This window comes from Hylobates moloch, unplaced genomic scaffold (genome assembly GCF_009828535.3).
Source record: "Hylobates moloch isolate HMO894 unplaced genomic scaffold, HMol_V3 SCAFFOLD_3, whole genome shotgun sequence".
Classification (NCBI taxonomy): domain Eukaryota; kingdom Metazoa; phylum Chordata; class Mammalia; order Primates; family Hylobatidae; genus Hylobates; species Hylobates moloch.
In genome coordinates, this window is record NW_026652278.1 from 38818732 (window position 1) to 38843728 (window position 24997).

Genomic DNA, 24997 nt, shown 5'->3' on the forward strand with positions numbered 1-24997 from the left:
AATATACAAGGAACTTAAACAAATTTACAAGACATAAACAAAAAACCCCACCAAAATGTGGGAGAAGGATATGAACAGACACTTCTCAAAAGAAGACATTTATGCAGCCAACAAACATATGAAAAAAAGCTCATCATCACTGGTCATTAGAGAAATGCAAATCAAAACAACAATGAGATACCATCTCATGCCAGTTAGAACAGCGATCATTAAAATGTCTGGAAACAACAGATGCTGGCAAGGATGGGAAGAAATAGGGAAGCTTTTACACTGTTGGTGGGAGTGTAAATTAGTTCAACTATTGTGAAAGACAGTGTGGTGATTCCTAAAGGATCTAGAACCAGAAATACCATTTGACCCAGCAATCCCATTACTGGGTATATACCCAAAGGATTATAAACCATTCTACTATTAAGATATATGCACCCGTACATTTATTGCAGCACTATTTACAATAGCAAAGACTTGGAAACAACCCAAATGCTGATAAATAATGCACTGGATAAAGAAAATGTGGCACATATACACCATGGAATACTATGCAGCCATAGAAAAGGATGAGATCATGTCCTTTGCAGGGACATAGACGAAACTGGAAACCATCATTCTCAGCAAACTAACACAGGAACAGAAAGCCAAACACCACATGTTCTCACTCACAGATGGGAATTGAACAATGAGAACACCTGGACGCAGGTTGGGGAACATCACCTCCAGGGCCTGCCATGGGGTAGGAAGAAAGGGGAGGGAGAGCATTAGGAGAAACATCTAATGCATGGGGGGCTTAACACCTAGATGATGGGTTGATAGATGCAGCAAACCACCATGGCACGTGTATCCCTATATAACAAACCTGCATGTTCTGAACTTGTATCTCAGAACTTAAAGTAAAATAAAATAAAATAAAAATACCCTTCTTTATTATTACTAAAATCTTGCCCTTGTAAAACTGGTAATAATTCTCATCTCATAGAAATATGTGAGGATTAAAAACGATGCTACATTTGAATTACAATAAATGTTAGTAACCAAAAAAAAAAAAAAAGATTACCTTGAGGTTACTGATACTTTGGTCAAGTGTCAGAGTTTGAACAGAGTTTGAATAAGTAGAGAATCAAATATGGATCTTCTATATATCACCTGTAGAACCCTGAAAATGAATTTGAAATTCTCTGACCTGAGTTTCTTTATTTGCAAAACAAGGCAAATAAACATGCTGAGAGTATTGATGTGAGGATTCATTTAATCTGCCTACTGGTTGGGCTATTTCATGGCACATTGTAGGCCATCCATCAGTGGCGACAATAGTAATCATCATCATATATATATATATATATATATTTCAGGAATATTTAAGATTGTTCATTATAAAATAAAATATTTACAAAATACAATGGTAATAACAGTCTGAATTAAGTATAGTATATGAACCAAATAGTGATTTGTTTTATTGTTATTTGCAACTCCTTTCCCAGTTCTCAAAAGTCTATGTCCCAGTGTTCACTGTATTTTGACATGAAGCTTGTCCTGGTGTTGCATGGATATGAAGTGGTGAAGAAATCTCTAATTCATCATGGGGATGAGTTTTCTGGAAAAGGCATTTTCCCAGTATCCAAAAAAAACTAGTAAGTAGTTGGTAGGTGTGTGTGTACCTTTTGTCTGCATTGGTAATGAAGCAGAAGGGGAATGGAAAACAAACACTTGAAGAGCTCCTAAAACAGAGTTTGGCCCACCCATGTGGCTGTTGAAAATCAGCCCCCTCTTTCTTGGATGGGATCTCCCTCCTTGTTTCTGTTTCCTTCCTGTTGGGATAGTTTTTAGCAACAGAAAGCCATGGAAGGAGATCTGGCTCTTCTTGCTCATGACCCTGTGGAATTGTGGGGTGGTAAAGGGGAGTACTGGGGAAGCATGTTCAAGTGGAAGCCCACTGTATTGTGTGGGAGTTGAGAAGAACCAAGGGTGGATAACTCTACTCTGCATCACTGACCTTAACAGTCAGCTATGTTCACAGATGACACTGGAAACATTTCAGTGGTGACCTGATCTTTCATTATAGATGGTGGTTGTCAATCCTGATGTAGAGGAGGGATTATTTGGAGCAGAGAGCCAAAAGAGCTGCTGTGTACCTGTCCTGTGTTTACACAGGCATAAAGGTGCATACAGTGTGGGTATACAAGGTCACTTAATCCTTTTGCCTCAACTTTGTTTCCTTCTTTTCAAATCAGAAATCATGAACACAAGATTTGAGTTCATTTTCAGAAAGAGTTAAAAAACTATTCTTTCTCTATAGCATAAATGTGGTTTATCTCTTCCAGAACACTTCACCAGAGAATACTTAGAAATATACTTGAGAATACTTCTCAACAAAATACTAGCTAACATAATTCAACAGCATATTAAAAAGATAATCCATCATGATTAAGTGGGTATCATATCAGGGATGCAAGGATGGTTTAACATATGCAAGTCAATAAATGTGATACACCACATAAACAGAATTTAAAACAAAAATCACATCATTATTTCACTAGATGCTGAAAAAGCATTTGACAAAATCCAGCATTGCTTTATGATTAAAAGCCTCAGCAAAATCAATGTAATAAAAGCCATCCATGGCAAACCCACAGCCAACATAATACTGAATGGGAAAAAGTTGAAAGCATTCCCTCTGAGAACTGGAACAAGACAAGGATGCCCACTCTCACCACTTCCCTTCAACACAGTACTAGAAGTCCTAGCTAGAGCAATAAGACCAGAGAAAGAAATCAAGGGCATCCAAGTCAATAAAGAGGAAGTCAAACTGTCACTGTTGGCTGACAATATGATCGTTTACCTTGAAAACCCTAAAGACTCCTCCAGAAAGCTCCTAGAACTGATAAAAGAATTCAGCAAAGTTTCCAGATACAAGATTAATATACGCAAATCAGTAGCTCTTCTATACACCAACAGTGACCAAGCAGAGAATCAAATCAAGAAGCCAATCCCTTTTACAATAGCTACAAAAAAATTAAAATACTTAGGCATATACCTAACCAAGAAGTCGAAAGACCTCTGCAAGGAAAACTACAAAACACTGCTGAAAGAAATTGTAGATGAGACAAACAAATGGAAACACATCCGATGCTCAGAGATGGGTACAATCAATATGGTGAAAATGACCATACTGCCAAAAGCAATCTACAAATTTAACACAATTCCCATCAAAATACCACATAATTCTTCACAGAACTAGAAAAAAAATTCCAAAATTCATATAGAACCAAACCAAAAAAGAGCCCACATAGCCAAGGCAAGACCAGGCAAAAAGAAGAAATCTGGAGACATCACACTACCTGATTACAAACTATTCTATAAGGCCATAGACACCAAACAGCATGATACTGGTATAAAAATAGGCACAGAGAAAAATAGAACAGAACAGAGAGCCCAGAAATAAACCCAAATGCAGCAAACTGATCTTTGACAAAGCAAACAAAAACATAAAATAGGGAAAGGACACCCTTTTCAACAAATGGTGCTGGGATAATTGGCTAGCCACATGTAGGAGAATGAACCTGGATCCTTATCTCTCACCTTACACAAAAATCAACTCAAGACGGATTAAGGACTTCCATATAAGACCTGAAATTCTAGAAGATAACACTGAAAAAAAAAAAACCACTTCTAGATGTTGGCTTAGGCAAGGATTTCATGACCAAGAACCCAAAAGCAAATGCAATAAAAACCAAGATAAATGGTTGGGACTTAATTTAACTGAAGAGGTTTTGCATGGAAAAAGGAATAGTCAGCAGAGTAAACAGACAACCCACAGAGTGGGAGAAAATCTTTGCAATCTAGACATCTGACAAAGGACTAATATCCAGAATCTACAACAAACTCAAACAAATCAGTAAGAAAAAAACAAACAATCCCATCAAAAAGCGGGCTAAGGACATGAATAGACAATTCTCAAAAGAAGATATACAAATGGCCAACAAACTTATGAAAAAATGCTCAGCATCACTAATGATCAAGGAAATGCAAATCAAAACCACAATGTGATACCACCTCACTTCTGCAAGAATGGCCATAATAAAAAAATAAAAAATCAGTAGATGGTGGCGTGGATGAGGTGATCAGGGAACACTTCTACACTGGTGTTGGGAATGTAAACTAGTACAACCATGGAAAACAGCGTGGAGCTTCCTTAAAGAACTGAAAGTAGAACTACCATTTGATCCAGCAATCCCACTACAGAGAATCTACCCAGAGGAAAAGGTCATTATATGAAAAAGATACTTGTGCCTGCATGTTTATAGCAGCACAATTTACAATTGCAAAATTGTGGAACCAACACAAATGTCCATCAATCAACAAATGAATAAAGAAATAGTGGTATATATTTATATGATGGAATACTATTCAACCATAAAAAATGAGTGAATTAACAGTATTTGCAGCAACTTGATGAGACTGGAGACTATTACTCTAAGTGAAGTAGCTCAGGAATGGAAAACCAAACATTGCATGTTCTCACTGATATTTGGAAGCTAAGCTATAAAAATCCAAAGGCATAAGAATGATACAATGGACTGTGGGGACTTGTGGGGAAGGGTGGGAAGGGGGGTGAGGAACAAAAGACTACAAATATGGTGCAGTGTATGCTGCTCGGGTGATGGATGCACCAAAATCTCACAAATCACCACTAAAGAACTTACTCATGTAACCAAATACCACCTGTAACCCAATAACTTATGGAAAAAAATAAAAAATAAAGATAATTTTACATCTTCCATTCTAATTTGGATCCCCTTCATATCTTTCTCTTGTCTGATTGCTCTAGCTAGGACCTACAGTACTATCTTGAATAACAATGATGACAGTGGGCATCTTTATTGTGTTTCAGAGCTTAGAGAAAAGGCTTTCAGTTTTTTCCCCATTCAATATGATACTAGTTGTGTGTCTGTTGTATATGGATTTTATGTTGAGGTATGTTCCTTCTATCCCCAGTTTTTTGAGGGTTTTTTCATGGAAGGATGTTAAATTGCATCAAATGCTTTTTCAACATCAATTGAAATGATTATATAGTTTTTAATGCTTCACTCTGTGAATATGGTGTATCACATTGATTGATTTGAGGGATAAATCCTACCTGGTCATGATGAATGATCTTTCTAATGTCTTGTTGAATTCACCTTGCTAGTATTTTGTAGAGGATTTTTGCATCAATATTCATCAGAGATATTGACCTGTAGTTTTCTTTTTTAATGTGTCTTTGTCTAATTTTTGTATCAGAGTAATACCAGCCTCATAGAATGACTTTGGAAGTCTTCCCATATCCTGTTTCTTGGAATCTTTTGAGTAGGATTGATATTACTTCTTCTTTAAATGTTTGGTAGAATTCAGCAGTGAAGTTGTCAGGTCCCAGGCCTTTCTTTAGTGGAAAACTTTTTATTATGGCTTCCATCTTGATACTTGTTATTGATCTGTTCGGGCTTTTTTATTTCTCCATGGTTCAGTCTTGGTGCATTCTATATATCCAGGAATTTATTTCTTCTAGATTTTGTAACTTATTGGCATATAATTGCTTATAGTAACCACTAATGATCCTTTGAATTTCTTTGGTACCAGTTGTAACATCTCCTTTATTTCTGATTTCATTCATTTGGATTTTCTCACTTCTTTTCCTACTTAGTCTGGCTAATGATTCATCATTTTTTTTAACTTTTTGAAAAACTCAACTTTTTGTTTCATTGATCTTTTTTATTCTTTTCTGATTTCAATTTCATTTATTTCTACTCTGATCTTTATTATTTATTTTTGACTACTAATTTTGGGTTTGGTTTGCTCTTGCTTTTCTAGTTCTTTAAGATGCATCATTAGATTATTTATTTGAAGTTTTCCCTCATTTTGATGTAGGAACTTGTAACTATAAACTTCCCTCTTAGTACTGTCTTTGCTGTAGCCCCTAGATTTTGGTATGTTGTGTTTCCATTGTCAGTTATTTCAAGAAATTTTTCACTTTCTTTTTCATCTCTTCATGGACTCACTAGTCATTCAGGAGCAAACTGTTTCATTTCTATGTATATGTATAGTTTCCAAAATTCCCCTTGTTATTGATTTCTAGTTTTATCCCATTGCAGTCCAAAAAGATACTTGATATACTTTCAAATTATGTGGATGTTTTAAGAATTGTTTTGTGACCTAACATATAGTCTATCCTTGGGAATGATCCATGTGCTGAAGAAAAGAATGTGTATTCTGTAGCTCTTGAATAAAGTGTTCTGTAAATACCTATTATATATATTTGTTCTATAGTGCAGATTCAGTCTGATGTATCTTTATTGATTTTCTGGCTGAAATTCTGTCCAGTGTTGAGAGTGGGGAGTTGAAGCCTCCTTCTATCATTGTATTGGGGCCTATTTCCCTCTTTAGCTCTAATATTTTCTTTATGTATCTGGCTGCTTCAGTGTTGGGTGTGTATATATTTAAAATTGTTATACCTTCTTGCTGAATGAACCCTTTATCATTATTTGATGACCTTCTTTGTCTCTTATAGTTTTTGTGTTGAAATCTGTTTTGTCTGATATAAGTATAGCAATGCTGTTCCTTTTTCATTTTCATTGACTTGGAATATCTTTTTCCATCTTTCTATTTTCAGTCTATGTGCGTCTTCATAGGTGAAATATGTTTCTTTTAAGCCACAGATCAATGGGTCTTTTTTAATCCATTTAGCCACTCTATGAAGTTTGATTGAACAGTTTAGTCCATTTACATTCAGTGTTATTATTGATAAGTAAGGACTTACCCCTGCCATATTGTTATTTGCTTTTGTTTGTTTTTTGGTCTTTTCTTCCTTCTTTTTTTTTCTTGTCTTCCTTTTAATGAAGGTTATTTTCTCTAGCCGTATAAGTTAGTTTCTTGCTTTTAACTTTTGTGTCTCCATTGTACTTTTTTTTTTTTGAGGTTACCATGGAGCTTGCAAACACTATCTTATAACCCATTATTTTAAGCTGATAACAACTTAATACTGTGTACATTTAAAAAAAGCAAAAAGAGAACTAAGACTATACACCTTAATTTCATTTCCCCCATATTTAAAATCCTTTTTGTTTGCTTTTGAGATTGTCTTATGGTTGGCTTTATACAATTTATGGGGTACATTCTTGTAAATTTCTTTATGTTTCTTGTACTTAGAGCTTGTTGAGTTACTTGGATCTTTTGGCTTCTAGTTTTCATCAAATTTGAAGAAAATATAGCCATTATATTTCCCATACCTTTTTTACCCACATTTATGAGCTATGATTGCATGTTTTTAAATTTAATTGAAGTTGTCCCACCACTTATTTATCCTTTGGTCATTTTATTTCAGTCTTTTTTTCTCTTTGTTTAATTTAAAATCATTTTTTCTCTTATGTCTTCAAATTCACTTATCTCTTTTGTAGTTTCTAATCTACCCTTAATTATATTCAGTGTGCTTTTCATTTCAGACCTTGCATTTTTTTTCTCTAGGTTTTCAATCTGTTTTTTTTATGTATCCCCTTTTGATGAGTAGTATGGCCAGTCTTCCTTCTGTTTTCTTGAACATACAAAATCTAGATATTCAGTTATAACTATCTTATTTTCCTTGTCATGAATTCAATCATCGTGTAATTTTTAAACCTACTTTTGTATATTACTTTTTTTCTCATATCTTCACTTTTGCTTGTGTGTCTGATAACTCTCGTTTGGATAAAAACCATTGTGATTTTACTTTAAGGCTGCAGAAAATTCATATGATCTTATAAATATTTTTCTGTGTTCTTCTGAAATGTAGTTAAGTTATTAGAAACCAGTTTTATCCTTTTGAGATTTGTATTTAAACTTTATTAGAATACACAAGGGAAGCTGTTAGCCTATGGATTTTCCCCCCTTTACTGAGGCAATATGCTTTGAGCACTCTACCTGATATCCAATGAATTAGAGGTTTTTCTCTCTGGAGGATGGTTACAGGAATTATTACTAGCACTGTGTAAGCCCTTGTGTTGTTCCCTGTGCTCTTTTAATTGGGGGGGCATTAGTTTTATTTATTTATTTTTTAATGTTACAAATTTATTTATTCTTTTTTATTTTTCCATAAGTTATCAGGGTACAGGTAGTATACTGCTGAGGGGAATTCAGCCAGAGGTGGTTGGAGGAGAGTCCAGCCACTGGCCAGCCCTACTCCAGGGGAAGACCACCTTCCCACCCATCTCCCTTCTAACTCCTCACTCATCTCTATAGGAGCTATCAGCACCACACAATGAAACCTTGCATTCATCCTCCAGACCCACATGTGATCTGATTTCTCTGGTAACTAGGGCAAGAACCTGGGATACAGAAAGCCCTCTGACCTTCCAATAAGGCAGAGGGTCTAACTGAGCTGATTAACACAAGCCATCTGCAGACAGCAAAGTTGAAAGAGCACACTGTAACATAACCCAGTTTGGCTTCAGTAGTTACAGACACCGCTAGATGCTGCCGTGGTGCCAGAGCCTAAAAAGCTCTCCCCACGGCCTCTGTACCTGCCCGTCAGCATGCTCCCATTTGCGGTTTGAGCAGTGAAGCACCAAGGAAGTGAGCCACACCCCTGTCACACATCCTGAGAGGGATAAGGGAACACACCCATTTCATTATTATTGAGGGACTGTGAAGCTAAGGCTTTTCTACCCAGATCTGGAATAGCATTGAAGAGCAATGGAAAGGAGAACGTAGATATCAGGATAGTTTTAGGTGGAAGAAGAGAGACCAAGTCTCTAACAGCCAGAGCCTAGAAGAACTGTACAGATGAGACTCCCCAGAAATAAACCCAGCACACTGTAGAGTTTAGGAGAACAGACTCTGGAATTAGACTTTCTGTTTACTCCAGCTGTGTCACTTATTGGCCTTACAATATTGGACACATTAATAAACATCTCTGTTCCTCCATGACTTTATCTGTTAAATGGAGATGAATTAAAATTGTACTAAACTCATTGTAATGTTATAGGAACTAAATTAATGTTTTCATATGATTAAAATAGTGTCTGCCATACAATAAATAATTCATTATTATATGATGATGAAAATCATTTGAAACTACTTCATACTTTTCCATTTTTTAGATCCACAATAGAAAAAATTGGGGGGATTCCATTCCAAGATGGCCAAAAGGGAACAGCTATGGCCTGCAGCTCCCAGCATGATTGATCCAGAAGATGGGTGATTTCTGCATTTCCAACTGAGCTACCTGGTTTGTCTCATTGGGACTGGTTGGACAGTGGGTGCAGCCCATGGAGGGTGAGCCAAAGCAGGGCAGGGCATTGCCTCACCTGGGAAGCACAAGGGGTTGGGGGATTTCCCTTTCCTAGCCAAGGGAAGCCATGACAGATGGTACCTGGAAATACAGGACACTCCCACCAAAATACTGCACTTTTCCTACAGTCTTAGCAAATGGCATGACAGGAGATTATATCCTATGCCTGGCTCAGTGGGACCCACGCCCACAAAGCCTTGATCAGTGCTATCTCAGCAGTCTGAGATCAACCTGTGAGGCAGCAGCCTGGCTAGGGGAGTGGTGTCGACCATTGCTAAGGCTTGAGTAGGTAAACAAAGCAGCTGGGGAAGCTTGAACTGGGTGGAGCCCACTGCAGTTCAGCATGGCCTGCTGCCTCTGTAGTCTCCACCTTTCAAGGCAGGGCACAGTTGAACAAAAGGCAGCAGAAATTTCTGCAGACTCAAACGTCTCTGTCTGGCAGCTCTGAAGAGAGCAACGGTTCTCCAAGAACAGTGTTTAAGGCCTGAGAATGAACAGACTGCTGCCTCAAGTGGGTCCCTGATCCCTATGTAGCCTAACTGGGAGACATTTCCCAGTAGGGGCTGACTGACACCTCATAAAGGTGGGTTCCCCTCTCGGATGAAGCTTCCAGAGGAAGGATCAGGCAGCAATATTTGATGTTCTGCAATATTTGTGGTTCTGCAGCCTCCACTGGTGATACCCAGGCAAACAGGATCTGAAGTGGACCTCCAGCAAACTCCAACAGACCTGCAGCTTAGGGACTTGACTGTTAGGAGGAAAACTAACAAACAGAAAGGAATAGCATCAACATCAACAAAAAGGACATCTGCACCAAAACCCCATCTGTAGGTCACAAAAATCAAAGACAAAAGGTAGATAAAACCACAAAGATAAGAGAAACCAGAGCAGAAAAGCTGAAAATTGTAAAAACCAGAGCACCTCTTCTTCTCCAAAGAATCACAGCTCCTTGCCAACAATGGAACAAAGCTGGATAGAGAATGACTTTGATGAGCTGACAGAAGTAGATTTCAGAAGGTTGGTAATAACAAACTTCTCCAAGCTAAATAAGGATGTTTGAACCCATTGCAAGGAAGCTAAAAACATTGAAAAAAGATTAGATGAATGGATAACTAGAATAAAGAGTGTAGGAAGACCTTAAATGACCTGATGGAGCTGAAAACCATTGCACAAGAATGATGTGATGTATGCGCAAGCTTCAATAGCCGATTCAATCAAGTGGAAGAAAGGGTATCAGTGATTGAAGATCAAATGAATGAAATAAAGTGAGAAGAGAAGTTTAGAGGAAAAAAAGAGTAAAAAGAAATGAACAAAGCCTCCAAAAAATATGAGACTATGTGAAAAGACCAAATATATGTTTGATTGGTGTACCTGAAAGGGATGGGGAGAATGGAACCAACTTTGAAAACTCTTCTTCTATCCAGGAGAACTTCCACAACCGAGCAAGTCAGGCCAACATTCAAATTCAGGAAATACAGATAACACCACAAAGATACTCCTCGAGAAGAGCAACCCCAAGGTACATAATTCTCAGATTCACCAAGGTTGAAATGAAGGAAAAACTGTTAAGCACAGCCAGAGAGAAAAGTTGGATTGCCCACAAAGGGAAGGCCATCAGACTTACAGTGGATCTCTCGACAGAAATTCTACAAGACAGAAGAGAGTGGGGGATGATATTCAACATTCTTAAACAAAAGAATTGTCAACCCAGAATTTCATATCCAGACAAACTAAGCTTCATAAGAGAAGGAGAAATAAAATCCTTTACAGACAATCAAATGTGGAGAGATTTTGTCACCACCAGGCCTGCCTTTCAAGAGCTCCTGAAGGAAGCACTAAACATGGAAAGGAACAACTGCTACCAGCTACTGCAAAAACATGCCAAATTGTAAAGACCACTGATGCTAGGAAGAAATTGCATCAACTAACAGGCAAAATAACCAGCTAACATCATAACGACAGGATCAAATTCACACATAACAATATTAACCTTAAATGTAAATGGGCTAAATGCTCCAATTAAAAGACACAGACTGGCAAATTGGATAAAGAGTCAAGACCCATCAGTGTGCTGTATTCAGGAGACCTATCTCAAGTGTAGAGACAAACATAGGCTCAAAATAAAGGGATGGAGGAAGATCTATCAGGCAAATGGAAAACAAAAAAAGGCAGGGGTTGCAATCCTAGGCTCTGATAAAACAGACTTTAAACCAACAAAGATCAAAAGAGATAAAGAAGGCCATTACATAATGGTAAAGGGATCAATTCAACAAGAAGAGCTAACTATCCTAAATATATATGCACCCAATACAGGAGCACCCAGATTCATAAAGCAAGTCCTTAGAGACCTAAAAAAGACTTAGACTCCCACACAATAATAATGGGAGATTTTAAAACCCCACAGTCAATATTAGATGGAAAAATGAGACAGAAAATTAACAAGAATATCCAGGACTTGAACTCAGCTCTGCACCAAGCAGACCTAATAGACATCCACAGAACTCTCCAACCCAAATCAACAGAATATACATTCTTCTCAGCACCATATTGCACTTATTCCAAAATTGACCACATAGTTGGAAGTAAAGCACTCCTCAGCAAATGCAGAAGAACAGAAATAACAGCAAACTGTCTCTCATACCACAGTGCCATCAAACTAGAACTCAGAATTAAGAAACTCACTCAAAACCACTCAACTACATGGAAACTGAACAACCTGCTCCTGAATGACTACTGGGTACATAACGAAATGAAGGCAAAAATAAAGATGTTCTTTGAAACCAATGAGAACAAAGACACAAGGTAACGGAATCTCTGGGACACATTTAAAGCAGTGTGGACAGGGAAATTTACAGCATTAAATGCCCACAAGAGAAAGCAGGAAAGATCTAAAAGATCTAACATCACAATTAAAAGTACTAGAGGAGCAAGAGCAAACAAATTTAAAAGCTAGCAGAGGGCAAGAAATAACTAAGATCAGAACAGAACTGAGGGAGATAGAAACACAAAAAACTCTTCAAAAAATCAATGAATCCAGGAGCTGGTTTTTTGAAAAGATCAACAAAATTGATAGACTGCTAGCAAGACTAATAAAGAAGAAAAGAGAGAAGAATCAAATAGATGCAATAAAAAATGATAAAGGGGATATCACCACCAATCCTACAGAAATACAAACTACCATCAGAGAATACTATAAACACCTCTACACATACAAATTAGAAAGTTAGAAGAAATGAATTAATTCTGGGACACAAACACCCTCCAAAGACTAAACCATGCAAAAGCTGAAACTCTCAATAGACCAATAACAGGCTCTGAAATTGAGGCAATAATTAATAGCTTACCAACCAAAAAAAGCCCAGAACTAGATGGGTTCACAGCCAAATTCTAACAGAGGTATGAAGAGGAGCTGGTACCAATTCTTCTGAAACTATTCCAAGCAATAGAAAAAGAGGGAATCCTCCCTAACTCATTTTATGAGGCCAGAATCATCCTGATACCAAAGCCTGGCAGAAACACACAAAAAAAGAGAATTTCAGACCAATATCCCTGATGAACATCAATGCAAAAATCCTCAATAAAATACTGGCAAACTGAATCCAGCAGCACATCAAAAAGCTTATTCACCAAGATCAAGTTGGCTTAATCCCTGGGATGCAAGGCAGGTTCAACATATGTAAATCAATAAATATAATCCATCACATAAACAGGATGAAAGACAAAAACCACATGATTATCTCAATAGATGCAGAAAAGGACTTTGACAAAATTCAACAGCACTTCATGCTAAAAACTCTCAATAAACTAGGTATTGATGTAATGTATCTCAAAATTATAAGAGCTATTTATGACAAACACACAGCCAATATCATACTGAATGGGCAAAAACTGGAAGCATTCCCTTTGAAAACTGGCACAAGACAGGGATGCCCTCTCTCACTACTCCCATTCAACATAGTGTTGAAACTTCTGGCTAGGGCAATCAGGAAAGAGAAAGAAATAAATAATATTAAATTAGGAAAAAAAGTCAAATTATCTGTTTGGAGGTGACGTGATTGTATATTTAGAAAACCCCATTGTCTCAGCCCAAAATCTCCTTAAGCTGATATGCAACTTCAGTAAAGTCTCAGGATATAAAACCAATGTGCAAAAATCACAAGCATTTCTATACACCAGTAATAGACAAACAGAGAGCCAAACCACGAGTGAACTCCCATTCATAATTGCTACAAAGAGAATTAAATACCTAGGAATCAGCTTACAAGGGATGTGAAGGACCTCTTCAAGTAGAAAAACAAGCCACTGCTCAATGAAATAAAGGAGGACACAAAAAAATGGAAGACAATTCCATGCTCATGGGTTGGAAGAATCAATATTGTGAAAATGGCCATACTGCCCAAAGTAATTCATAGATTCAATGCTATCTCCATCAAGCTGCCAATGACTTTCTTCACAGAATTGGAAAAAACTACTTTAAAGATCATGTGGAAACAAAAAAGAGTCCACATTGCCAAGACAATCCTAGACAAAAAAGAACAAAGCTGGAGGCATTACTCTACCTGACTTCAAACTATACTACAAGGCTACAGTAACCAAAACAGCATGGTACCAGTGCCAAAAAGATATACAGACCAATAGAACAGAACAGAGCCCTCTGAAATAACATCAAACATCTACAATCATCTGATCTTTGACAAACCTGACAAAAACAAGCAATGGGGAAAGGATTCCCTACTTAATAAATGGTGCTGGGAAAACTGGCTAGCCATATGGAGAAAGCTGAAACGGGATCCCTTCCTTAGACCTTATAAAATAATTCAAGATGGATTAAAGATGTAAATGTTAGACCTAAAACTTTAAAAACCCTAGAAGAAAACCTAGGCAATACCATTCAGGACATACGCATGGGCAAAAATTTCATGACTAAAACACCAAAAGCAACGGCAACAAAAGCCAAAATTGAATAACGGGATCTAATTAAACTAAAGAACTTCTGCACCGCAAAAGAAACTACCATGAGAGTGAACAGGCAACCTACAGAATAGGAGAAAATTTTTGCAATCTACCCATCTGACAAAGGGCTAATATCAAAAATCTACAAATAATAACTTAAACAAATTTACAAGAAAAAAAAAAACAACCTCACCAAAAATTGGGCAAAGGACATGAACAGACACGTATCAAAAGAAGACATTTATGCAGCCAACAGACACATGAAAAAATGCTCATCATCTCTGGTCATCAGAGAAATGCAAGTCAAAACCACAATGGGATACCATCTCACACCAGTTAGAATGGTGATCATTAAAAAGTCAGGAAACAACAGATGCTGGAGAGGATGTCAAGAAATAGGTATGCTTTTACACTGTTGGTGGGAGCGTAAACTAGTTCCACCATTGTGGAAGACAGTGTGGTGATTCCTCAAGGATCTAGAACTAGAAATACCATTTGACCCAGTGATCCATTACTGAGTATATACCCAAAGGATTATAAATCATGCTACTATAAGGACACATGCACACGTATGTTTATTGTGGCACTATTCACAATAGCAAAGACTTGGAACCAACCCAAATGTCCATCAATGATAGGCTGGATTAAGAAAATGTGGCACATATACACCATGGAATACTACACAGCCATAAAAAAGGATGAATTCATGTCCTTTGCAGGGACATGGATGAAGCTGGAAACCATCATTCTGAGCAAACTATCACAAGGACAGAAAAGCAAACACTGCATGTTCTCACTTATAGGTGGGAATTGAACAATGAGAACACTTGGACACAGGGTGAGGAACATCACACCCTGGGGCCTGTCGTGGGGCGGAGGGCAAAGGGAGGGATATTACTAGGAGAAATACCTAATGTAAATGACAAGTAAATGGGTGCAGCAAACCGACATGGCACATGTATACCTAAGTAACAAACCTGCACGTTGTACAGATGTACCCTAGAATTTAAAGTATAATAAAAAAAGATCCACCATAATTTATTCACACCCTCCAGTAAAATTTTTGTTTCAAATCTATTATGAACACTCATAAAATAAGCATTTATATATATAGTAATTAACATATACATTCAATGATATCCATGAATACTCAAGAAGTGAAACTGTTTGAAGGACTGAGGTGTTCATATACATTTCTATGAATATTGTCCCATTGGCCTTAAAAGAGAATATATAAATTCACATGCTCCTTTATGCCCACATTAATTCATTAAGTAGTCATTCATTCATTAAATATTTATTGAGCCAGTATCTTCTAAACAGTGTTTCAGGTGGCTGGTATTCATTAGTGAGCCAAATAAAGTTCTCTGCTCATATGAAATATGTATTTTAGGGAAGAAATACAAACAATAAAAATAAACGCAGAGAATTAGCAAAGTTGTTAGCCACTTCTACTTTCCAGTCAGATTGCTCTTGTTCAATTGTTGGCTCTGACACTTAAAAAGCTGTGTGACCTTGAACAAGATACTTAACAGATCATCAGTGCAATTGTTTGGTTGTTCAAGTGGGTATAATAATAGTATGGTAGGCTAAATGATGTCTGGACATGAAGAGATTACACTGGTGGGTTTCATGTAATCACAAGGGTCTTTACATAAGGGAGAGAGAATAAGAGTAGTAGGAGCAGGAGATGTAACAAAAGAAGCAAGTATTTGGAGTGAAAGAAAGAAGAGTTCATGAGCCAAGGAATGCAGGCAGCCTTTAGGAGCTGAAATAGGCAGGAAAACAGATTATCCACTACAGTCTTCAGGAGGAAACAGACTAGACAACTTTTTGATTTATCTCACCCATGGGTGTTTGCCAACACCTCTACTAACACTACATTAATACATTATCATTTCCCAATGAAGAATGTTTAAAATGTATAATGTGTAATTTCCATTTGGATCTTTCCATTAACGTAATATCCATTTCCACTTTCTCTTCTATTATCTCTCCGAATTATTTGCCTATGTTTCTATCACCTTAGAGGTTTTGCTGGCATATTACTTGGTAGGAAAATAGCAAGTTTTGATACAAGGTGTGTGATATGAGCCCAATATTGTAAATAAACATTTAACCCTATATGTATGTGTGCACAAGTTATACATATATATATTATGTGTGAATACACACAATGTACACACACATGCATAGAAGTACATGTACACCTGTACCCATATATTATCTTTAAACCTATTCCAAATTGTAAGTAGCTTGTTCTGGGAGATGAGCTGTGAGGAGCATAATCAATTATGTTACTTCTTATTTCTTACATTTCAAGTAGAAGAGAGGAAGAGTGGTGAACATAATTTAACATAAGATACTTAGTTGTCTATGCTTTGGAGATGACATGAGGCTAATTATATTAGGACAATAGCATAAAATTATCATCCCACTAACGTTAAAACTAAAATAATATAGGAGAAGCTGAAAAAGATTAAACCCTGGTAATTCTTAGAAATTTTATTTAGCCAGGCTCAGTGGCTCACGCCTGTAAGCCCAGCAGTTTGGGAGGCTGAGGTGGGTGGATCACTTGAGGTCAGGAGTTCAAGACTAGCCTGGCCCACATGGCAAAACCCTGTCTCTACTAAAAATACAAAAATTAGCCTGGTGTGGTGGCAGGCACCTGTAATCCCAGCTACTCAGGGGGCTGAGGCAGGAGAATCACTTGAATCCAGGAGGTGGAGATTGCAGTGAGCCAAGATCACACCATTATGCTCCAGCCTGGGCAACAAAAGTGGGACTCCATTTCAAAAAGAAAAAGAAAAAAGAAAAGAAATTTTTTTCATGTTTGAAGAGAGAAGCATGACAAAACACATGAGCAGCAATATGAAAGCATATACTTATACTTTATTACTTCAAAGTTGGAAACATGAAGTAATAAAAGTAATCTGATTCTTTATTTAGACATAAAGTAATGACACTTTAAAGTAACATTAGGCCAGGCACAGTGTCTCACACCTGTAATCCCAGAACTTTGGGAGGCTGAGGCAGGCAGATCACGAGGTCAGCAGATTGAGATCATCCTGGCTAACATGGTGAAACCCTGTCTGTACTAATACAAGAAAATTAGCCAGGCACGGTGGCATGTGCCTGTAATCCCAGCTACTCGGGAGGCTGAGGCAGGAGAATCTCTTGAACCTGGGAAGCGAAGGTTATAGTGAGCAGAGATTGCACCCCTGCACTCCAGCCTGGGAGACAGAGTGAGACATTGTCGCAAAAAAAAAAAAAAAAAGGAACACCAGTGTGGAACATTTAATATCCATTCCTCCCAATACCTGATCCTCTGAATATTTCCCTAGAGATTGGAGCTGCTCCTGGACAGTTTCTCACTTTCAAATCCAATCCTCATGTAACTCTAAATTTTGGTAATGCTCAGCCAAAATAGCTTCCCTACCATCTTCCCCTGTGTCCTTTCTGTCCTTATCATTTTGAGAACCAGCATGGCCTCTTGGAACTCTATTTTCTTTAATTTCTGACCTGCATTATGCAAAAAGGAAGGAAGGTCTAATAACCTGACTCAGCAAATAATAATCCTTTTCGTTTAGAACATGCAGAGAAGAAATGCCTTTGAATTATAATACACAAATCATCTTTCTCTATTTAGTCATAACATATTAATAACTCAACATTAGATAAGTATCAGCATTATGTGGCAGTCAATGTAACTATTATAGAGTATGGTGAATAGCAGATATATTTGCACAGTGAAACTTAGGAAACTCTGCTTAATGGAGGCTGAATGCTCACTAGATCTTGGGGGAAGGGAAAATGTGAGATGACGGGTCAGAAAAGGCATCACAGATAGTGAAATTTGGATAATGTCCCAGAGGAAAGAGAGCTGCAGGGGCAGCACAGCAGCAGATGGACCATCTGTGCTTCTTCAGACAGGAATGAAGCACAGCTGATAGAAGGGCGGGACAGAAGCAACTCCATTGACAACAGGAGTTGTGTCAAGGTCCTTCGGGTCAATCAGAGATTTCAGGTTAAAATTCTGTAAAATGAAGGTCAGGAATAAAAACAGCTCCATGCGGGCCAGGCCCTCTCCCACACAAATCCGTTTTCCTGAAAATAACAAACATAGGGAGAAGTTACTCCTCACGTGTAACTGTGAGAGTGACAAACACTGTCTCTATAACTGGCACAGACAGAATATGCAAGAACAGTTCGGTGAATCGTAGGAGGGATGAGTAGATAGATGGGTGGTTGGGTGAATGCATGAATGAATGGATGGATGGGTGAATGGATTAATGGATGAATGGATGGATAGGCAACTGAACGATGAATGGACATACATACTCCTCACCTATCTTCAGATCTTATCAGGCACCCTGTATTCAACAAATGTTTATTGAGTGTCAGCTACATGTCAAGCAATTCATTAAAATCTTTCTTGAGAAACATACATTCCCTGTCCAGTGGGTTGAACTGAGAAGGGCTTAGGGGAAGAAGCTCACGTATGGCATTTCCCTTTGTATTTCTGGCTCAATATGCAGCCAAAGATTTTTTTCCCCCTAAGTATTTTCAGAAGCACATGTCTAAACATGTTATCCCCTCACTTTAAATGGCTTCCCTGTCTGTCCTATGGGATAAGGTCCAAATAGCTTGACCTGGACCCTTACATTCTGTTTCCAGTCTGATGATCCATATCACATTTTACACTCTTCACCTCCCCTACTCTCAGCTCTAGGCATAGCCACTCGTTATCAGTCTCCGACAAACCATGAGGTTTCAAGTTTTATATCATGCTGCTCCTTTTGGCCAAGATGGACTTTTCTATTGCCACAGTCAGGACATAGGTCAAATTTTATCTCCTTTTTTACCCTCTTTCTCATCTCATTGAGGAAGAAAATGTTCGTTTCTCTGGGATTCCTCAACATCATGTTCATGCTTCCAATGAAAAATGTGCTATTGTCTGAATATGCCTCCCCCAATTTCATATGTTGAAACATAATCCCCATTGCAACATTGCTAAAGAGATGAGGCCTCGTAGGCAGTGAATAAGTCAGGAAGGCTGTGTCCTTGCTAAAATAATAACACCAAGAGATGCAAGGGAGCCATTTCTCCCCTTTTGCCTTTTTTTGTGCTTCTGCCACATGAGGATACAGAGGGGGCATTATCTATAAGGAACAGGCCCTCACCAGACAGTGAACTTGCTGACACCTCGATCTTGGAATTCACAGCCTTCGGAACTGTGAGAAATAAATTTCTGTTATTTATCAGTTGCCTAGTCTTGGGTATTTTGATATGGCAGAAGAAACAGACAGCATGTGTCACCTAGAATCATAATTTCTTATTTATTATTTGTTTATTTATTTGTGTGCTGATATGCTTTGTCTCTGTGTCCTTACCCAAATCTCATGTCAAATTGTAATTCCCAGTGTTGGGGGAGATATCTGGTGGAAGGTGACTGCACCATGGGGGATGATTTCTCACTTGCTGTTCTCATGATAGTGAATGAGTTCTCATGAGATCTGGTTGCTTAAAAGTGTGTAGCTTTTCCTCTTTGCTCTGTCTCTCCTGCTCTTCCATGAAAATATGTGCTTGCTTCCTCTTTGCCTTCTACCATGACTGCAAGTTTCCTGAGTCCTCCCAGCCATGCTTCCTATAGAGCCTGTGGAACTGTGAGTCAATTAAACCTCTTTTCTTCATAAATTACCCAGTCTCACGTAGTTCCTTATAGCAATGTAAGAATGGACTGATACATGTGCTAAATGTGAATGCTTGAAGGAATGTTTCTTTCCTTGTTATCTTGGTAGCTACAGTGCCACATATAAAGCAGACATCAAAGGTCACAGAATAAAGGAAGGAGATTCTATCACCAGATGCTCAGCACACACATTACAGGTGTGTAGATCAAACATCCAAAAAACATTGCCATGACTAGCGAAAGAGCATGGTGCTCTGCATCACTGCAGAGTATCCTGCTACATTCTTAATGTCCCCCTGATCCCTTCCACGGTTATTTGGCAAAGATTCTAATATCCTTTATTTAGAGCCAATGTCCTGCTCCTGTGGCTCATTATCTCCTTTAATAGTCCTGCCTTCTCTTCTTTTCATCCTCTCTGCCTCCTTTGATGTAGCTTAAATGTCTTTACTGTAATTAGTTACTTATGTCTCATTTTGGATTATAACAGAACAAGAAGCAGACAGCTTTTCCATCTACCTCCCAACCCCCAACAGCCTGTTCTTTCCTATATCACAGCCTCAGTCCTATTGAACTACATTGATCTGTTTATTCTGCTTTCCAAACCCAGAAGTGAGCCTCTTATGACCCTATGCTGTGTTTGAGAACAATTTTATCCTACAAGCCCGGCCTAGGGGGTGAGGGACACCATGTGGAAGACACTCAGTGAGGTTCTGGAGTGAAATAACTTCCTCATGGCTAGTGAGAAAAATGTTATTAGTTTTGTCTTCCAGGAGGAGTTCTTGGGTACCTCAGTGGTGTATCTAGAGGCAGAATTCAACCAATCTATATTTCAGCTTTCTCAGTTTGGAAGAATTGGATTAACTCCCCAAAGCCCACTAATCTGGCCCAATAATTAGGGTGTATCATGAGCAGGGAGCACAGAGGCATTCAGAACAGTGCTCTTGATCATGTAAAAAGAGTAATTGCACCACTGCAGAGAAGGCACATGTAAGTTCCAACTGATAAAAAAAGTTATCTTGTACCCGGAAACACAAACGGAAATAAGTGTATATTACCTGCTGAGAAAGGCATGAAGTAGTTACTTTTCTTAAAATTGCCACCTCCATCCAGAAAGTGACGAGGGTCAAACATCTCTGGGCTGGGAAATTCTTTGTTGTCATGTAGCACAGAAGTGAGGGAAGTTAATATGGTTGTGCCCTAGAAACAAGAGACATAGATGAACTGAGCTGTAAACAAGTCACGAAGGTTGAAGAAACAGTGGTAATCATGCAGTTAAATCTTTTTATGTACAGATGAGGAAACACCATTCCAAAGAAGAGCAGTACCATTTCCGACGAATAGATGAAGTAATAAGAGGCGTGAGCTTAAGACCAGTGACAATAATCTTGCAAAAATGCCCACAATCACATTTGAAATACAGAGTACTTGCATACTTGGGTGCAACCTTCTGAATCTGTCCTTTTCATCAAGCTTGGGCATTAGTGCCTGTCCACACTTGCTGCTGTGTTTCATCACTTCAGTTTTCACAAATCTTATGTGTAGACTATGAATTAAAGGCACAAGACAGTGATGCCCTCTCTCACCACTCCTATTCAACATAGTGTTGGAAGTTCTGGCCTGGGCAATCAGGCAGGAGAAGGGAATAAAGAGCATTCAATTAGGAAAAGAGGAAGTCAAATTGTCCCTGTTTGCAGATGACATGATTGTATATCTAGAAAACCCCATTGTCTCAGCCCAAAATCTCCTTAGGCTGATAAGCAACTTCAGCAACGTCTCAGGATACAAAATCAATGTGCAAAAATCACAAGCATTCCTATACACCAATAACAGACAAACAGAGAGCCAAATCATGAGTGAACTACCATTCACAATTGCTTCAAAGAGAATAAAATACCTAGGAATCCAACTTACGAGGGATGTGAAGGACCTCTTCAAGGAGAACTACAAGCCACTGCTCAGTGAAATAAAAGAGGATACAAACAAATGGAAGAACATTCCATGCTCATGGGTAGGAAGAATCAGTATCATGAAAATGGCCATACTGCCCAAGGTAATTTATAGATTCAATGCCATCCCCATCAAGCTACCTATGACTTTCTTCAGAGAATTGGAAAAAAAGTACTTTAAAGTTCATATGGAACCAAAAAAGAGCCTGCATCGCCAAGTCAATCCTGAGCCAAAAGAACAAAGTGGGAGGAATCATGCTACCTGACTTCAAACTATACTACAAGGCTACAGTAACCAAAACAGCATGGTACTGGTACCAAAACAGAGATCTAGACCAACGGAACAGAACAGAGCCCTCAGAAATAATATCACACATCTACAACTATCTCATCTTTGATAAACCTGACAAAAACAAGAAATAGGGAAAGGATTCTCTATTTAATAAATGGTGCTGGTCAAACTGGCTAGCCATATGTAGAAAGCTGAAACTGGATCCCTTCCTTACACCTTATACAAAAATTAATTCAAGATGGATTAAAGACTTAAGTGTTAGACATAAAACCATAAAAACCCTAGAAGAAAACCTAGGCAATACCATTCAGGACATAGGCATGGGCAAGGACTTCATGTCTAAAACACCAAAAGCAATGGCAACAAAAGCCAAAATTGACAAATGGGATCTAATTAAACTAAAGACCTTCTGCACAGCAAAAGAAACCATCATCAGAGTGAACAGGCAACCTACAGAATGGGAGAAAATTTTTGCAATCTACTCATCTGACAAAAGGCTAATATCCAGAATCTACAATGAACTCAAACAAATTTACAAGAAAAAAACAAACAACCCCATCAAAAAGTGGACAAAGGATATGCACAGACACTTCTCAAAAGAAGACATTTATGCAGCCAAAAAACACATGAAAAAATGCTCATCATCACTGGCCACCAGATAATGCAAATCAAAATCACAACGAGATAGCATCTCACACCAGTTAGAATGGCCATCATTAAAAAGTCAGGAAGCAACAGGTGCTGGAGAGGATGTGGAGAAATAGGAACACTTTTACACTGTTGGTAGGACTGTAAACTAGTTCAACCATTGTGGAAGTCGGTGTGGCAATTCCTCAGGGATCTAAAACTAGAAATACCATTTGACCCAGCCATCCCATTACTGGGTATATACCCAAAGGATTATAAATCATGCTACTATAAAGACACATGCACATGTATGTTTATTGCAGCACTATTCACAATAACAGAGACTTGGAACCAACCCAAATGTCCAACTATGATAGATAGACTGGATTAAGAAAATGTGGCACATATACACCATGGAATACTATGCAGCCATAAAAAATGATGAGTTGTGTCCTTTGTAGGGACATGGATGAAGCTGGAAACCATCATTCTCAGCAAACTATTGCAAGGACAAAAAACCAAACACCACATGTTCTCACTCATAGGTGGGAATTGAACAATGAGAACACATGGACACAGGAAGGGGAACATCACACACCGGGGACTCTTGTGAGGTAGGGGGAGGGGAGAAGGTTAGCATTAGGAGATATACCTAATGCTAAATGATGAGTTAATGGGTGCAGCACACCAACATGGCACATGTATACATATGTAACAAACCTGCACGTTGTGCACATGTACCCTAAAACTTAAAGTATAATAATAAAAATAAATAAATAAAATAAAGTTGAAGTCTCTGTTGACATGGGAAATGGCCAGAGTGTCTGTTCACAGGGCATTTGTGAATAAACATATGATTGACTTTCAAATGACGTCTTCTAGGATGGTAACAAGTATAGTCACAAGTATAAAACATATTAAATGCTTCTAATTGCCATGCAGTTAGTTTGTCATCATTTAAAGATATGGGAGAGATATTCATTACAGATTAATCATAGCTTAAATATACAGAAGGAATAATGAAATTAGAAAAAAATCATCTTTTGTAACCATTCAGGTCAAGATCATTAGGCCAGGCAAGGATCATCAATGAAAGATAGAACTATTGGATGTGTGACTTTGGAAACAGGGTGTTCAGTCTTAAAGTATCATGCCATAGATTTTCATCATTTACACATAAAAAGCAGAACTCCTTCAATGGAGAGATATGGCAGATTCCAACTTATTAGGTGAGAATCTTAGCATAACCAATAATGGCATATGTAACATTATGTGCCTCTGCCTCACCACTGTGATTCAGTGGAATAGTCAAAGTACTGTGTAGTTTTCTTGCCAAAGTCATAACTGGAATATAATATCCAGAAAACAATTATACAAAACAAGCCCGAAGAAAATTTAAATGACTAAAGGCCTCAACTCTTCACAGAGATCAACATACTGAAAGGAAACAGAGGAAATGAGCTGTTCTTGATTACAGGAGATGCGAATGACAACATACCCAAATTATGTGCCTGTTTCCTGACTGGAGAGTGAATTGAAAGAAAAAAGTGATTAAACTGGCCATCAGAGAAATGCAAATCAAAACCACAATGAGATACCATCTCATACCAGTTAGAATGGCCATCATTAAAAAGTCAGGAAACAACAGGTGCTGGAGAGGATGTGGAGAAATAGGAACACTTTTACACTGTTGGTGGGACTGTAAACTAGTTCAACCATTGTGGAAGTCAGTGTGGTGATTCCTCAGGGATCTACAACTAGAAATACCATTTGACCCAGCCATCCCATTACTGGGTATATACCCAAAGGACTATAAATCACGCTGCTATAAAGACACATGCACACGTATGTTTATTGCGGCACTATTCACAATAGCAAAGACTTGGAACCAACCCAAGATTAAGAAATATGTCACATATACACCATGGAAACTATCACCATAAAATGATGATTCATGTCCTTTGTAGGATATGGATGAAATGGAAAAATCAGCACACCAACATGGCACATGGATACATATGTAACAAACCTGCACATTGTGCACATGTACCCTAAAACCTAAAGTATAATAATAAAATAAAAATAAAAAAAGAAAAAAGTGATTAAAATATTCCTTAAAAATTGGGGAATTTTAAATATAAGCTGTATAGTAAATAATATTATTGTATCAATAACTCCACAATATGAATGATATT

At 38.0% G+C, this 24997-nt stretch overlaps 1 protein-coding gene across 2 annotated transcripts in view; it reads right to left on the minus strand.

Moving 5' to 3' along the window:
* Positions 1-15530: 15530 nt before the first annotated feature.
* LOC116457271 (cytochrome P450 2C19) overlaps positions 15531-24997 on the minus strand; it is a 55322-nt gene continuing 45855 nt past the window's right edge. The window contains exons 8-9 of one of the 2 annotated variants that reach the window (XM_032136346.1): positions 20993-21134; positions 15531-18352 (exon numbers count right to left, since the gene is read on the minus strand). In XM_032136346.1, coding sequence (XP_031992237.1) covers positions 18171-18352; positions 20993-21134 — 324 coding nt within the window. In that variant the 3' untranslated portion in view covers positions 15531-18170. The remainder of the gene's footprint in view (positions 18353-20992; positions 21135-24997) is intronic. The other variant, XM_032136355.1, reaches the window with a different exon arrangement.